Here is a 16016-nt window from a genome sequence, read left to right as displayed (position 1 = left end):
CAGGGCAGAGCTGGGCACAGGACCCTCCAAGTTCCCCCAACTCCCATGTCCCTTTCTTCCCCGTCGTCCCCAGCACCAGCACACCAGCTTGCACCTGCTCATCCCTACCTCCCACCCCTCTACTCCCTAGCTGCTCAGTAATGACCAACTCCTTATGCTTGGGAAGGAAACTGACCCAAGAAAGTCTTTACCATGAAATATCAGGGATATTCTCTGAGTTTCAAATTTCTCCCTCTACCCTTTGTCGGCTTCCCCCCATCCTGTTTGCATTTAAAAGAGGACACTCAGGGAGGCCAACGCTTACCCTGCTAGAAGACCCCCTAATGCTCCCTGTGATGCCCACTTCTAGAGATTGTTCTAGCATTCTCTCCCAGCCTCTGCCTGGCCATACTGTAAGCAGCTGATTTCTTTGATTGTTTGGCACGTGGGGTTAGCCTTTGGCCACGTTACTCAATCTGACCCCGTTTCTCTGATGTCCCCTGATGCCTTCCAGGACCCTCTCTAGCTGGGTGGGGTGAGTTGAGTAGGAGACTCTCGTCCACCATTGTAACAAAGACACCACCATTACAAAGTTCGGTTCCATTTTCATAATACTTTTACATTCTTGATTTAGTTGAGTCCTTCTGCAAGTTTGGATGTAGGTATTTCTTCTTGCAGCTTACATGTGGGGCAGGAGAGCCTCAGGAAGTAGAACTGATGTGGTCTTGGTGGCCAGAAAGCAGTAGGGCAGGGATGGGGACACAGTGTCTGACACCAGTGGGCAGCTGTCACTGTGTGTGCAGATCCAGGACTTCAGATTTTCAAAGCAGTGCATTGCAGTGACCTCCAGCAGAAATCATTACCCGAAGCTCCCATGATAGGGATGTGGTTGGAGTGCTAGGGCTGTGCTGTCCAGAGCAGTACCCACCCGCCACGTGTGGCTATTGAGCACTTGAAATGTGGCAAATTTGGCTTAAGATGTGCTGTTGAACAAAAAATACAGGATTTTGAAGACTTGTATGACAAAAAGGTATATAAAATAGCTCTATTGATAATTTCAAAAGTATTGATTACATGTGGAATTATTTTGGATATATTCGGTTAGATCAAATGTTATTAAAATTAATTTTACCTTTTTTTTAAAAAAATGTGGCTACTAGAAGATTTTAAATTAAGTAGGCGGCTTGCATTAATTCCTGTTGGAAGCACTCTGCTGGACCATGAATTTTGTGGCTCAGAAGTTTGGGCAGAGGTATTCTGCATTTAAAGAAGTGGGTTCCTGGGGTTCTTTGGGCCTCAGTTTCCTCATCTGTAAGGCCAGGGGACTGGAATCTGTTACCTCTAGAAGATCCCCCTGGCTTGAGCAGTGTTGTTAGGGGGGCATCGAGCTCTCTGGGCCTCAGTATCCTTATCTGTCAGATGGGGTAAATGATTTCTGCTGTGCTATCTGCCCACTTATTAAATCAGAGAGTTAATGTGGAAACACTTGGAAAGCGTACAGAACTGTACAGATGCCAGATGTTATCATTGTTGTTCACCCAGAACACACCTGTAGGCTCCTGCAGAGGCCTGGTGGGGGAGTGTGGCTTCCTGAGTAACAGAGGGTAAGGCGGCTAGAGCGCCGAGCCAGGGCAGGGATCCTGGGTACCACTCTGCTTTGCCACCACTGGATTCTGAAAAACCTGTGTTCTGAGGAATCCACATTGTCACGGAGCTCCTGTGCCCACCATGTACGAAGACAAGAGGGCAGTTTTCATTATTACTGTTTTACTGATGGAAAAACACAGAGATAGAAATGACTTACCCAAGGTTATAGCAAGAATTTGTTCGGCTGAAGGAGGCCTGAGATCCTTTGCTTTTCAGCCAGGTTTGCTCCCACCACTGCGGTAATTGCAAGCCATGGCTGTGGGCTCTGGTTGTCTCTTAGTGAAAGCAGGGCTGTCTGTACTTCAGATCCTCTCTTCCCTCCTATCTGGAGTCACCTGGAACATTGGGACGTGTGAGTCTGGAGGCTGGCCCCCGGCCCAAGCCATTGACCGTGAGGCCTGGAGTGAAGCCTGTTGTTCTTGCCCTGCCACATTCCAGGGCTGTTCTGTTCCCCTTGAGGGACCAGGTATCTCCATTAGTTTTTGCTAGTTTAGTGTGACAGCTTTCTTCTCGTCCTGGGCAACGTCCTGGGCAACGGCTTGGTCTCCCACCAGCAGAAAGCACCTCTTAGCAGGAGCCAAGGTCACCAGGAGGACCTTGAGCATGACCTCATGGTCTTATGCCGTCCTCCTAGGAAAAGGAGTCTGGGGAAGTAGGGAAGGAGCATGGGAGTTGGGGTCTTAAGCCAGAGCCACCCTGGGTGCTGGGTGCTTAGGCCTTTCTGCATGGTCCCAGTTCCTCCCCTGTAAAATGGGGCTGATCATGCCCACCCTGCAAGTGTGCAGACTGGATTGGGGCAGGTGGAAGTGCCTGGCAGGGCCCTCCTGATTTGTTGTGATTAAATAAAAGTGTTGTATGAACAATTTGTGGTACTTAATAGGTGCTCAGTCCACACTCACTGAAACAGAACGGGTCAGTAGCATAAATAAAATAATAGATGAGGCACTGAGAGCTGTGTCTGAACCTAGAAAAAGAGACTGGGGAAAGGGAACCTCTCCTTACAGTGTTTCATCCTGCCGAAGGGGCCCGTTACACTTAAGAGATGTTCGCACACACAGCTTTCACCCGGAGGCCTCTAAAGTGGCATTTATTTTCCTACCTTTCCTCTGGTGACTTTTGGGTATTTGGTAGCCTCTGGGAGCCTTGAATAGTGGAGACTCCTGATTATCTGTAGGGCTTTTGTGCCTCACTGGGCCTTGAGATACAGATGTGAGGAGAGGAAATGGGGATCAGAGAGCATGTGGAGCACTTCATCCCTCATGGAGGGTTGTTGGCCCCACGCAGCAAGTCACCTTGAAGCTGAAGTGGGGGGCCTAGTGCTGGAGAAGGGCTGGGTTATTCAGGGAAGAGGAGTCTCCAGCCTTATCTGAGCTAGCAAACCCTTCTGGGAAGACCTCCCTGCCTGCCCAGCAGAGGAGCCACTAGGCCCAGCCAAGAAGGCACCCGAGGACACTAAGGGGATACAAGGGGCCTGAAAGCATGGCTGCTACACTCCGGCCCTCATGGTCTAGCTGGAGCCTTGGACTGTGCCTGGAGAGGACTGTCACACTGCACTGTGTCCGCCGGGGTAGATCACTTCCCACAGAGTGAACACAGCTGGCCGAGGGGATGCGGAGGAGAGGAGCAGCTGGCGTTTGGGCGGGCGGATCATGGTATGCCCTTCGGAGGAGGTGAGTGTGGAGAAAGGAGCTGGGCGCAGAGAGGCATTTACCGGCCTAGCCTGCTGGGCGGAGGTGGATCTGTGAGGAAGGGCCATCAGGGCTGCAGAAGCTCTGTCAGGGCCCCAGCTGCCTGAAGGCCAGAGGGTACCAGGAGCAGATGGTTCCTGTAGGGAACGCACAGGGTCCAAAGTGTCTCCCCTTGTGGCCAGTGTCTTCCCTGCTCAGAAATCAGCTGCCAAAAGCAGGACAGAATAGTAGGTTCCTCCGGCAGCCACCCGCAGCATTGAGGTGGGGCTGGGCAGGCAGGAAGAGGGATGGGGACGTGCAGGAGGAGGGCTTGGGCTGGCACACACCACGGCGGAGGGTCTCACTGGGCCAGGAACTTTGGGCTCACTGTGGCCTTTGAACTTCCTTCCCAGGATTGTGTGAAAGGGGAAATGAACAATTCAGATAGCCTGTAGCTGCTGGAGGGTGAGCGAGGCCTCCAGAAACATCAGGCTGGAGTGATGTGTTTTCTGCAAAGCAAGGGAGCCAGGCTGCTTCTGTAGTGGATGGAGCTATGGCATTAATGCCACCCATGTTCCCACTTCTCCCTGCTCTCAGAATCCCCAGGCCTGGGTTCTCCCTGGGCTGAGCAAGAAAGGTACAGAGGAAGGAGCATAGGAACTTGGTATCCATCCTGGTTTTCTTGCTGACCAGCTGTCACCTTGGCCAGTCGAGTAACCTCTCTGGCCTCTCATTTTTCCTTGGGACATTGGATGGTTGGCACCTGCCCTGCTTCTCTGGACAGGATGGTTTAAGGACCAGCATGTGAAAATGCTGTACAAAGTAGAGGCCTTTATAGATCAGAGGCAGGTGAACACACCCACATTACAGATGGAAAGACTGAGGTGCCTGCAGGGTGGCAAAGCTGGAGTCTGACGTGGGTGTCTGCATCGCCCTGTCTGTGCCCCATCGCTGAGCCATGCAGGGTCCTAAGAAAATCTGAATGTGGCTATTAGTGCAAGTCTTAGAGGCAGTTTCCAGAGGAAACAGAAAGGTGGAGTTAAGGTTTCAAGGGAGAAAGTGTTAATAATATAATTCCATTTTTGTGAAATGAAATAAAAAAGTCAAGCCCTGTACATATGGATGTGTGGGTAGGAAAACTGTCCTAGAACATAAAACTCTATTAGCAGAGATTTCTCTAGGAAGACTGAGGGAAGAGCTCAAACTTGTGACTTTTATTCGTTTATGAATTGTTTGAATTTTTTAATAATAAGTGCATATTTCTTATTGTTACTACAACTTAGTTTTAAAAAAAAAACAAAACAACAGCTTGCTAAAACAGTCCAAATGTTTCAGAGGACTTTTGCCAGAATCTTTCATTTGCTATGGTTTCGGGCAAATGGCCAACTACCTTTAGTTTTCTCTTTACAAAATGAGTCAATAACGTTGCATAATCAATGCATTTCTCTAGGTATTCAGGTAAAAGGAATTAGGGACACATGATTATGAATTAGACAGGGAAGTGAGGGAGATGGATTCCCTTTTGTTCATTTAGATGGGAGGGTGGGAAATGTTTTGGGCACATTATTGAAATTCTTCCAGTAGTTCTCTGAGGTAAAAGTATTATTATCCCCATTTCAAAGTAAGGAAGGCATGACTCAGAGAGGTTGGGTAACTTGTCCAAAGTCACACAGCTAATAAATGGCAGATTCTAGGTTTGAACAGTTCTCTTCATCCACATCCTTGTGTTCTTTTCACCGTATGAGAAAGAATGGAAATTCGTAAGGAGAAGCCCAAGATGAGAGCTTAGAAGACCTGGAATCTAGATCTAGCTGCCACTTACAAACCATGTGACTTTGTGTGAGTCATGGGCCTCAATTTCCTTGACTATAAAATGGAGATAATGTTATCTTTCCTGCCTGCTTCCCTGAGTGGTTGTGCCGGGAGAAGGGAACTAACACATTAAGCACCCGCTGCATGCCAGGCACCTGGCATCCACAAGCTCCTTTATTCTCTTTCTGTGACATCCAGATGGGATCATGTGTCTGAAATCCTGTGTATCAACGGCAGAGCCTTCTTCAAACATGAGCTCTTACTAAAATCATCTTAACCACCCAGGGCTGTTCTTCCCTGAGTCAGTCTCCCTAAGAAAGAGAAGTGGTTCCCGATGTTGAAATCTCTGCCCTGCCCTTAAGCAAGAAGCCTTCTTAACCCTTTACTGCCAGCTCCCCAGTTTCCTTTGCACGTTAAGTGGGAAGTCCATTTTAAAGGCTTGTGCTGGGCCGCTTCAGTCCCACCTGCGCCTCGTCCTTGATCCTCATGAAAGAGTAGACGAGAGAAGGAGGGGAAATTTACCATGGCTGTGCCCTCTTCCACAGATGGTCAGGATGCCCTTGTCGCCAGTGGTTATGGTGCCTCCTGCCACGACTGCTCTGTGCACTCGGGCATGTCCAGTCTTGAGCTGTTTTTTTGGTGCGTGTTCTGTTGGGAGCAGGAGGTGGGGCTGGGGTCGGCCACAGAAATGTTTGCGTTTAAACTCATATAGGACTTGGTGAGGAGGTCTGACATCTGCTGCCTCTGGAGCTGCTGAGACTTTCCAGGCCCTTTTGGTTTGCAAACCAGACAGCCCAGGACCAGTATTTGTGCAGTATTGTTAGGGCACCAGTGCCTGCCTTGTGCAGCCACCCTTGTGAGAAGGGCCCTCCCCCTCAGGTGATGGTGAGAGATACCCTAGGGGCTGGACAGGGCCCTTGTAATTCTCAGCTCAGAGTCTGCAAGACCCAGCTCAGCATATGGTGTCTGAGATCCTGGCACCTCCCCATTCCCTTCCCAATCTGACCTGAGTGCTGCATGCTTACGTCAGACACCGTGTGCGGAAGTGAGCCCTTGGGGACCCCCGGGGGGGGGTTCCTATCATGGACTCCTGGGAGTCCCCGTCTCTGTCTATGACAGATGTTGTAAAGGCTGAGGCTTGCAGCTTGAAACCCACCAGAAGACGTGCTGTGCCCTTCTGTCACCAAGAGGTAGGGCTGGGGGTTGAAGGCACAGGGGGCTTCTTTGGGCATCAATGTTCAGCCAGAGCAGCAGAGTTTGGAGGCAGGTCCTATGAGAAGAGGAGGATTGTGGAAGTGTGAGTGTGAGAGAGGGAGGGAGGGAGAGGGGAGAGGAGAAGATCTGAAGTTGCTGCAGAGCAGAGACAGAAATAGAAAAGCTGAAAGGACCACAGACTTTGGCCAGACCCCCCAAACCAAAAGTGGTCCTTTTCCAAGCCTGCATCCCTCCTCCTGCTCCCCACTCCTGGGCTTCTGGGCCCACCTGCTGCAGGAAGAGCGTCTCTTGTCCTGGGTTCTTGCAAAGATCTGGAGCAAACGGGCAGAGGAACCCTTCCTTTCTCCCTCCCTCCACCCACCACCCATTCTTAGCTTCTTTCCCAACCAGGCAGGGGCATCGGTCAGCTATGTTTGCTGCATATGGTAAAGAAATGTGTTTCTCTTTTTATTTCCCTACCACAATTCCAAATCAGGATGATTATGACTGTTAGTAGAAGAAAATAATACTGTGTGTGTGAAGGAAAAAAGACTTAAGAGAGTATACCTCCAGAATGCCTCCGGAGAATATACCCCCGGAACGTACCTCCTGAACGAGAGGAAAGAGGCCCCTTGTGCAGCGAGGTGCTGGTGCTCTGAGCCCCTGGAAGAGGCTACACGTGTCTCTCGTGCTTTGCTGCAGTGCGTCCTGGGCCGCTTAAAGGGCCACAGTCTACATGGTGCGGGCCTGCTGAGTCTTGCACCAGGTGCTCGCCTGGCCGGGCAGTGTGGTGGGTGCCTGGCTAGTTCGGCTTCAGGATCTGCGCTGGTTCAGAGGTCCCTCCTGAGCTCCAGAGGACCAGGAGGGTGCCCCTTGGCTTATTCTCCTGCACCTGAGATCCAGGAGGCCTCGAAGTCAGTTCCAGCTCTGCCCTGAGCTGTACCTTCTTTCGGGCCCCAGTTTCCACATCTCTTCTGAGGGGGGTTGTAGCACGTGGTGCTTCATGAACCTGAACCACAGGGGGACAGCCCTCCTTCCTCAACACTCGGAGGCCAGGGTGTCTTCTGTGCTGCCGGCCTGCTTTCTTGCTTGAGGTTCTAGGCTCTCTTTGGGTTTGACTTGGTTGTCCTAAAATGTTGGGGTTCTGGGATCGCTGTCCTTGTGCTGAGATGCACCTTGAGTTAGGAGGCAGGATCGCTCTGGAGCCATACTTTTCCTAGAAGCTTCTCCCTGTCCAGCTAGAAAGCGTCAGCTGCTTTGCTTGGGCCTGACCTCTGAAGAGTAGGGGGACCGGCCTTCCCCAAGGGATGGGGACAGTTGCAGGAAGAGTATGTGAGACCGACACCCCCAACTGTGTGCTTTGAACTAATCACTTAGCTTCTTGGGGCCTCAGTTTCTGTATCTATAAAATGGAGATTAAGATGATTTCCCTGACAGGGTCGTTTTGAAGGTTAAATGACCTACTGGATGTGAAAGCACTTGATATACTGTAAACCATAATGTAATTATACAGCATTATTCTAGCATCCGGCAGTCACTGAATTCCTCTTTTGTGCCAGGCAAGTGGGTAGTTCCAAAGATCTATTCAACGTGCTTCCTTTCCCTGGGGAACTCATGAGCTAGCAGAGGAGATAGCCATGTCAGTAAACAGATCACGGTGACGTAGGGTGAGGAGTGTGGTCGTGGAAACACGCCCAGGGTGCTGGAGTAGCCCTGTGACGGTGACTGCCTGCTCAGCTCCTGCTCACCCGTCCCCTCCCCAACACGCAGCTTGATCTTTCTGAAACGTGTCTCATTGTTGAATACTCATTAGAGTCACATTCAGAGTCTAAATTTGTTCTCCTGGTTTTTAAGGCTCTGCACAGTTTAGCTCTTGATGGTCTTAGGCTGTGTGCTCCTTCATCGCGCAGACCACCCTCCCTCGTCTTTGGCCTTCGCACACGCTCTTGCTTATGCCTGGATGTGCTCTCTGACATTGCCCCTCCTGGAAGCCTTCTCTGACTTGTGCTCAGTAGAGCCCCATGTGCTTCTGTGGCTGCTCACACTGAGGCTGTATCGTGACTGCCTCTCCCCGACCAGCATGTGGGAGCCGTGGCAGCAAGGGCTGCTGATTGGTGCTGCCAACCTGGGGGTAGAACAGAGCATGTCTGCTCCTAGGGCCGTGATCTAGCCATTTGTTTCAGCTCTCAGTGGTTTCTGGTTGCCCTTCTCTGCGCTGCTTTATCATGAAGGGGAAAGGAAAAGGGGGTTGCAGTGGAAGAGATGGGGGTGGGGGCAGGGTTGTCTCTGGCTGCAGAGGACCCTGGGGGACTCCTTCCAGTGCCCTAATGGTCCATGAGGCAGGAGACAGGCAAGATCTATGGAAACTGGATCCAGACGCTGCCCAGGACTAAAATATGCCGAAATGACCTAGGACTAGGGATTCTATGTCCTTGAACAGGACATTTCCAGCCACCCTAAAAACTAAGCACGAGATGCCACTCTTAGAAGCAAATCAGTATCAAAGGTCTTTTCAGCCTCATGGTCATAAATCTGTCTCTCCATCCGCTGGGAGCTTGCTGTGTGTGACGCTGCATGTGAGGCACTGGAAGGTCAAGGTGAATGGGGCAGACACTGTCGGTGTGACAGGTGTGGAACACAGTGGTCCAGGCTAGACCATGTGACCAGTTCTGAGGGAGGCGTTATCTGCAGCCTGAGGGACATCTGCAGGAGGAAGTGACATTTGATTTGAACCTTGAAGAGGAAGTGAGATTTGAGTAGCTAGGAAGAGAAGGAAGGGCATTTCAGTAGGAAAGCCTGGGCATCTCCCAGGAATGCTAGAGGTGGCTTGACTGTAGTTCAGAGAGCCTGGAGCCACACCTGCAGAGCATAAACACCTTAGACATGGGAGGCATTGCAAGGTTTTGAGCAGAGGAATGAAGTGACCAGGGTATAATTTAAGAAGGAAAATGTGGCAATGGTGTAGAGGATGGATTGGAAAGGAGAGAAGTTGAAGATGGAAAACCATTACATTGAATGCATCAGGAACCTGGAATGCAGGCACATGGTTTCCAGGCTTCCTAAGGCAAAGGATGGCAGAAAGAATGATTTGTGAGACAGAGAGACGTCCACAAGGTCAGGCACCACGAGGACGATGTCCAGCCTAGAGCCAGACACATAGTAGGTGCCCAGTAACTACTCTTTGAGAGAGCAGTTGGGAAGATACTCTGGAGCAAGAAACCTCCAGTGACAACAAGGGGGCCTGAGGTTAGGAGCCCGGGATCTTTGAGGAGAGTGGGGACCCAGGAGGAGGAGCAGGTCAGTTCAGTCCTGTTGAGGGGGGCATGGTCTGACCTGGGAGTGTGGACATGTTGGCCCTGGCATACAGGCATGGGAACTTGGGCTGTCCCATGCCTTCTGGGGGTTATGGGGTTAAGATCTCTGTGCCTTGGGACTGCCGCCCCATGTTCTGAAGGGCTCCAGCCCTTTGACCACCGTTCCCACCTACCTAGAAGTCAGGCCCAAGGATACCCACCTGCACCACTCTCTCACCATAGTAATGATAGCTGATGCTGACTGAGCACTTTCTGTGTTCTAAGGGCTTCTCCACCTCTTTGATTTCACAACATTCTGTGAGTGAGGTTCTGTTTATTACCTCAGTTTTTCAGTTGAGGAAACTGAAATTCACATGGCTAGTAAGTGATGGAGCTGGGATTCGGACTCCAGGTGGATGGCGTCAGTGGATGGCCCTTGTTCTTATTTACTCTCTGTGGCACTGCCATCCATGTGAGGATGAGCCAGGAGGAGGGAATCGTGTGGAGGCTTAAGGTGCTTCTGGCATGTACTTGGGGATCGAAGGACAGCATCCGTGTAGTATTCGGGGGCTGGAAGGGACCGTGGAGGTGCATTTTACAGGTTCATTTTACAGGGGAGGAACCTGGGCTCAGAGCATTTGCAAGCCTGCCCTGAGCGACATGGTTGATGGCAGTTGAAAGACCTCCCATCATGTGATGTGCCAGCATGGGTGTTCCAGTGCCCATCGAGCTGGACTGTCTCAGGCAGGCAGGCACCTCACCCTGCCCTGTCCTCCCCTAGCCAGACAGGAGCTGAAACAACCTTCCTCAGCCTTGGCCTCACTGTCTTTCCTTCTCATCCTTCCCCCAGATTGACAAGTATCTCTATGCCATGCGGCTCTCTGATGAAACTCTCTTAGACATCATGACTCGTTTCAAAAAGGAGATGAAGAATGGCCTCTCCCGGGATTTTAATCCAACAGCCACAGTCAAGATGTTGCCAACGTTTGTGAGGTCCATTCCCGATGGTTCAGGTGAGTTTCTGTATTACCCAGAGATTGGGCTCTGAGGGCTGAATGCTCTGTGAAACCCTCCTTCCAGCTTTCATTTATTCATCATTCCATACATCTGTTGTCCCATCCATCCATTCGTCTGTCCATCCATCCATCTCTCCACCCATCCATCCAGTGTATGTCTACCGAGATTCCACCATGTGCTAGGCACTGGGGGTCCCATGGTTGGACTGGGCTGACCTGCCTTCATTGGCCTGACTGGCTAGTGACTTGTAATAAGTTTCCATGGTGTTTATGGATCTCACAGATGTTGTGTGAGTTACTCCAGTACATGAAAGGCTCCAGAACAAATAAAGAATTTATGTTAGAAGAATCTCTCCATCAGGGCACCAAGGCCTCCCTTTAATGCCCCAGGTAAGTAGCAATCCTAGTGGCCACAGAGGTCTCAGACTCAGATGGGAGTTTCAGGTCCCCATTTGAATAAATTTCATATATGCTAACTCAAAGTGGAGAAATGGTGAAGGAAGGTAGAATTGGGAAAAAGAAATTATCCTGTCTGTCTGTATCTATATGGTTCATGCCCTACAATGGGAATTTGGGGGCTCCCTGAGGATTGTCAGTAGCCCCTCCCCAGAGGAGTGGCCTCTGTCCCTGCAGTGGGCAGAGTGGAGGCTGAGGGGGCACAGCCTGGCCTTGGCCTGCTCAGTGGAGGTCGTTCTGTCTGGCTGACCCCAACTTGGTGTACACACAGCAATCCCGCTCCGAGCCCTGTTCTGTGCTCTAGGCTGGCGTTTACCTGCTGCATGCAAGGGAGGGAGAGAGACGCTGAGAAAGTCAAGTTTCTCTTGGGGTTGAGAGTACACACCCCTTATACACTCCTGCTGTTTCTTCCCTGCTCCGGAGGCTCTTTTAAAGCTGTGACTTGGGGCGTCTGGTATGTAGCCTTCACAGTGGACGTCAGGGAAGGTGCAGCTGTCGCAGCTGATGTTTAAGGAAGATGGGCAGGTGCGCGGCTTGCAGGAGCCGACTGGGCGCAGTGGGACTGACCGTCCTGCTGTGTGTGCAGCCGGCCTTTAAGGTCCTGATGAGATTGGGACGCCAAGGGAGGGCGTTTGCTCTGTGGCCGCAGGTGCACACATGTTGTGGCATTTATATCTCTGATGTTTCTTGACTGTTTAAAATTGACCCCACTTTTATCCTTTTGTTTTCCTTGAGGTCTTGGTCACTAGAAGTTTAGTTTTGTTTTTGTTTTTTTTTAAATAACTACTGAAGAGATTCTGGTCATCAGAGTAACCAGACTGTGGTGTCCCCTGGGTTTTGCTCTGATGTCTCCAGCTTTGTAGTTTGCTCCTGCTTTTTCCCCAGCCCTGGATGGCACCCGTGTATAGGAGTGTTTGCGTCTTTATAGGAGTTCTGCAGGAGAGGTGTGACTGTGCCAGCTGTCCTCTGAGAGAAGAGAAAGGGGAGGTGGAGGAGGGGACCGTGGGTAGCCCCCGAGGACCCCTGCTCTGGCTTTGCTTGGAGACCTGAGAAGGATACCCGATCCTGTGTGATGGGCCCAGGGTGGACACGTCCCATGAGAGATGCCTTCCCTTTCCTCCTGAACCCTGCGTGCCAGCCAGCTCCCCTTCCCAGGACTGTGTGTCACCAGCAGTGCCCTCCCTCATGCTTTCACATATCGTTACCAGGGCTGAGGGGCTCAAAGTGTGATCCACATGCACTAGTAATTAGCCATTTGTGCCCATTTTGCTACTCTTCAGACAGGACCCAAAACTCATACTCATTTGGGAAAAACAGCATTCTGCAGTCCCCTCTTAAAGATTCAAAGCAGGCACTAACGTACTAAAGGCCCTGAGCAGTTCTGCAGGAAAGGAACCTGTTTAACCCAGCCTTTTCCCCAAACCTATCTGACTTCTCCCCTCAACATCTATTACTTATATTTCATCTATTTCTAGACACTTTGTAATTTGAGTACTCTGAACATCAGCCATGCGTTGTACAGTAGTTGCATCTTTGTTATCAGCAGCATTTTCTCTCTTCGTATTACATAAAATAATGAAGTGTCCACCATCAGTGGTGTCTTAAATGTGATGACATATGTGGTAACACGCCCATGTTGGGAAACACTGTCCTAGGGTTTGTGGAACTGGAGCCGGCAGCCTGGGCCCCATGCCTCCTCCTGAGCCTCTCTCTTCTGTGCAGATGGGGCTAAGTGTTTAGGGCCTCTCAGAAGCACAGAGCAGTGCTGAGAACGGGAGGAGGAGAAGGAGGTGCAACCAAAGCCCTGAACCACAGGGCCTCACCCTCCTGTGCATGAGGATTTGGGTCTGCAGCCCTGCATTCAGAGCCCTTTCCCTACCCCGCCCACCTCTGCCCTCCCCGGTGACTGTTTCTTCCACCCTGTGGTAGTTTCCAGGGCTGCTGTAACAAAGTGCCATGAGCTGGGTGGCTTTAAACAGCAAGAGTAAATTGTCTCACAGTTCTGGAAGCTAGAAGTCCAAGTCAAGGTGTCAGCAGGCTGTGCACCCTCTGAGATGCTGGGTAGACGCTTTCCTCGTGTCTTCTGGCTTCCGGTGGCAGCTGTCAATCTTTGGCCCTCCTTGGCTTGCAGCTGCATCTCTCCAGTCTCTGCCTGTGTCGTCACATGACCTTTACCTCCTGTAGGTAGGATACCTGTCAGATTAGGACCCAAACTCATGACCCCCTCTTAACTTGGTTACATCTACAAAGACCCTATTTCCAAATGAGGTCACATTCACAGGTACTGAGGGTTAGGACTTCTGCATATCTTTTGTGGGGTGCATTGCAACCCATAATACACTCTACAGCCCTTCTCCCTATGATTTCTCCTAATATTCATAGGTGGGCTCAGATCATGTGCCCTGGAGCCTACACTCCCCTTGGAATGGTCCCTGCAGCCCCACACAGACATTGACATTGATGCCAAGGCCTCGGATACCTGACTCCGGTCCAGTCCCTGCCCCTTTGTGACAGAAGTGTCTCCTCCTCCATCTCCCCTGCATTCATTTGTCAACCAGGAGCCCAGAGGTCCCCTGGAGTAGTCAGAATGTGGGTTTCCTTCATAGTAAACCATGGTGCTATTCCCTTTTTGGAATGTTAATTACTGCTTCAACAGTATAATTAGTCAGTGACAGAATTAGTGGTAATCCCAAACCACCAAAGAATAAATTGGACTCACCGAAGTGGAGAGATGCCCCTGCTTGTTAAGTGGTGATGGGGCTTCCAGGTCAGAGGGAGAAACAAGCCTTTCCTGCTGACCTTGTCTCTGGTGGACCGGACTCAAAGTTTTGAAACTTTACTGATTTTTTGGAAATGTATCAGCCCATTTTTATTAATTTTTTCCCCTTTGGACATTTTTTTATGGATAGTGGTTTTCCTTTAATTGCTCTTCATTGATTTATACGTTAGATATTTTTTTTTAAACCCTAAAGTGGCTTTTGGCTGCTGCATATCCTTTTTGAAATAGGAAAGGTATGAATAATAAATTAAGGAGGAAGAAATTGAAACCTTTTTAATCTGATGACTCAGCTAAACAGAAGCCCCTCCTCAAAGCTGCCCAGGCTCCCGGGGACAGCTGCCCGCCTGCATCTAGCCTCCCTCAGAAGACCCAGTTCACTCTGCGTCTCACTGGTGAAGCCTCCTTTTTTTTTCTCCTCTTCTCATTTATCACTAAGGGTATTGTAAATACCAATTAGATTGTAAGCTTCTTGAGGGTAAACTGAGTGAACATTTCCTTGTTTCTGCTTCATGGTTCCTAGCACATTCTTTATCCAAAGGATAAGTTAAAAAGTGTTTGACTGCAGTGTGGTCACAGTTAATTTGGGGCCCAAAATATACATAGTGCTACTGTCCAGACAAAGGAAGGAAAAGACTTCCTTTTCCCACAGCATTTGGGCTAGTCTCTGTCTGTTTCCGGAAACATTGTCTGGGAAGATGGTTGGATTATCTCGAAAATTCTCTCCATCTGAGAGATCCCCTGAATGTCCAGCGTTTTGGTTGGGTTTTTGCCAGTTTAGACACTCATTGAGTAGCTGGACTGCATACGGGAGGAAAGCTTTGTATCTCATGCACAAAATTAAGTCATGGAGCAGGGCAAAGGTAGGCATTTCATGAAAGCAGAGTTTTTGTTTGCCCTGTATTCCAGCGCAGGCCTGGGCTCAAGAGAGACATCTGTCCTCGTGTTTGTTTTACCTTATTTGCCGGTAATAATGGCTGTCATTAGAAGGTGGAGAGTTGCCAGGGGCCCTTCAAATGTTTTGTTTAATGAGCCTGTCTAGAAGGGCAGTTCTCCTGGCTTCAGTGGAAATGGGAACTGTGGGAAGACGTCTCAGCAGGGACAGGCAGGAAGGTTGAGGCCAAAGATTTGAAGAGGAGGTTAGAGGGAAGCCAACTGCTGCAAAAAGAGGCTGAACTTGAAATTAAAGGGAAAAAAATAAAATGGAACCCCAGAACACTGGATTCATCTCTGGCTCTATGGCTTATTATCTGTGCAACTTTGGAGAGATCACTTAACTTCTTTCTCTAAGCCTCCATTTTCTCATCTGTAGAATGAGCGTGACAGTCCTGCCCTCCCTCACAAAGCTGTCAAGAGAATCAGATGAAAGTGCTTTGGATCATTATTGTGACTTAATAACTAACTTTGTAAGAATTCTTTGGGAAGGCCCTTCCCAACTTATGCGGCCAGTCAGAAGAACCCTGCCCATCAGACCTAAATGTGTAGGTCTGGCCCTGGAGGAAAGAGTCCGTGTTTCAGACTTCACTGGCATCCCTGTTATGTTATGGAGAAGGAGGCAGAAAAAAAGAGGGAAGCAAAGGCAGGCAGTCTCACCCTCAACCTCACTACCCCACAAAATGTGGGTAAGCCCACAGACTGCTGCTCTAGTGCCTCTGCAGTGGGATGGCTGGACGCCACAGCTCTGAATGGGGAAAGCAGCTGAGATCAAAGGGGAAGATAGATCCTTTATGGAGGGCAAGTTGGTATTTGGGGGACTCGTTCCCAGAGAGTGTTGAACTCAGCAGACTTCTGGTTATAGCTGAAAGAAATCTAAAAGTTGTATAAGAAAAAAAAGAAAAATTCTAAGTTCACGTAACTGGGAAATCTAGTCATAAGTTGGCTTCTGTAACCAGGGACTCATCTGTCTCTTATTCTGTCAGTCTTTGTGTTGGCTTCATTCATAGGTGATCTCTCCTTTATGGTGGCAGAGGCAGCCCAGGCAGCCCTAGCTGACATCTCAACTCAGAATTAGAGATTCCAGAGCTGGTTTTGGAGAGGGCAGTGATTGGCTGATGTGGGTCACATGCCCATCCTAAACCAATCATGATGGCCGAAGTGGGGGACTCTGGATGCCCCTGGATCACACATTGGTTCACTTGGAGCTGGAGCAGGGAGTTCAGCCCCACTTCCAACTTCA

The 16016-nt window shown here is 50.0% G+C and overlaps 1 protein-coding gene across 4 annotated transcripts in view; it reads left to right on the top strand.

The window, feature by feature from the left end:
- HK1 (hexokinase 1) overlaps window positions 1-16016 on the top strand; it is a 99163-nt gene that overhangs the window by 42007 nt on the left and 41140 nt on the right. For all 4 annotated transcript variants that reach the window (XM_072971397.1, XM_072971398.1, XM_072971399.1 and 1 more), the window contains one exon: window positions 10443-10605. In XM_072971397.1, coding sequence (XP_072827498.1) covers window positions 10443-10605 — 163 coding nt within the window. The remainder of the gene's footprint in view (window positions 1-10442; window positions 10606-16016) is intronic.

The sequence above is a fragment of the Vicugna pacos genome, chromosome 11 (genome assembly GCF_048564905.1).
Source record: "Vicugna pacos chromosome 11, VicPac4, whole genome shotgun sequence".
Taxonomy (NCBI): Eukaryota; Metazoa; Chordata; class Mammalia; order Artiodactyla; family Camelidae; genus Vicugna; species Vicugna pacos.
This window is presented reverse-complemented; position numbering and strand designations above follow the sequence as displayed.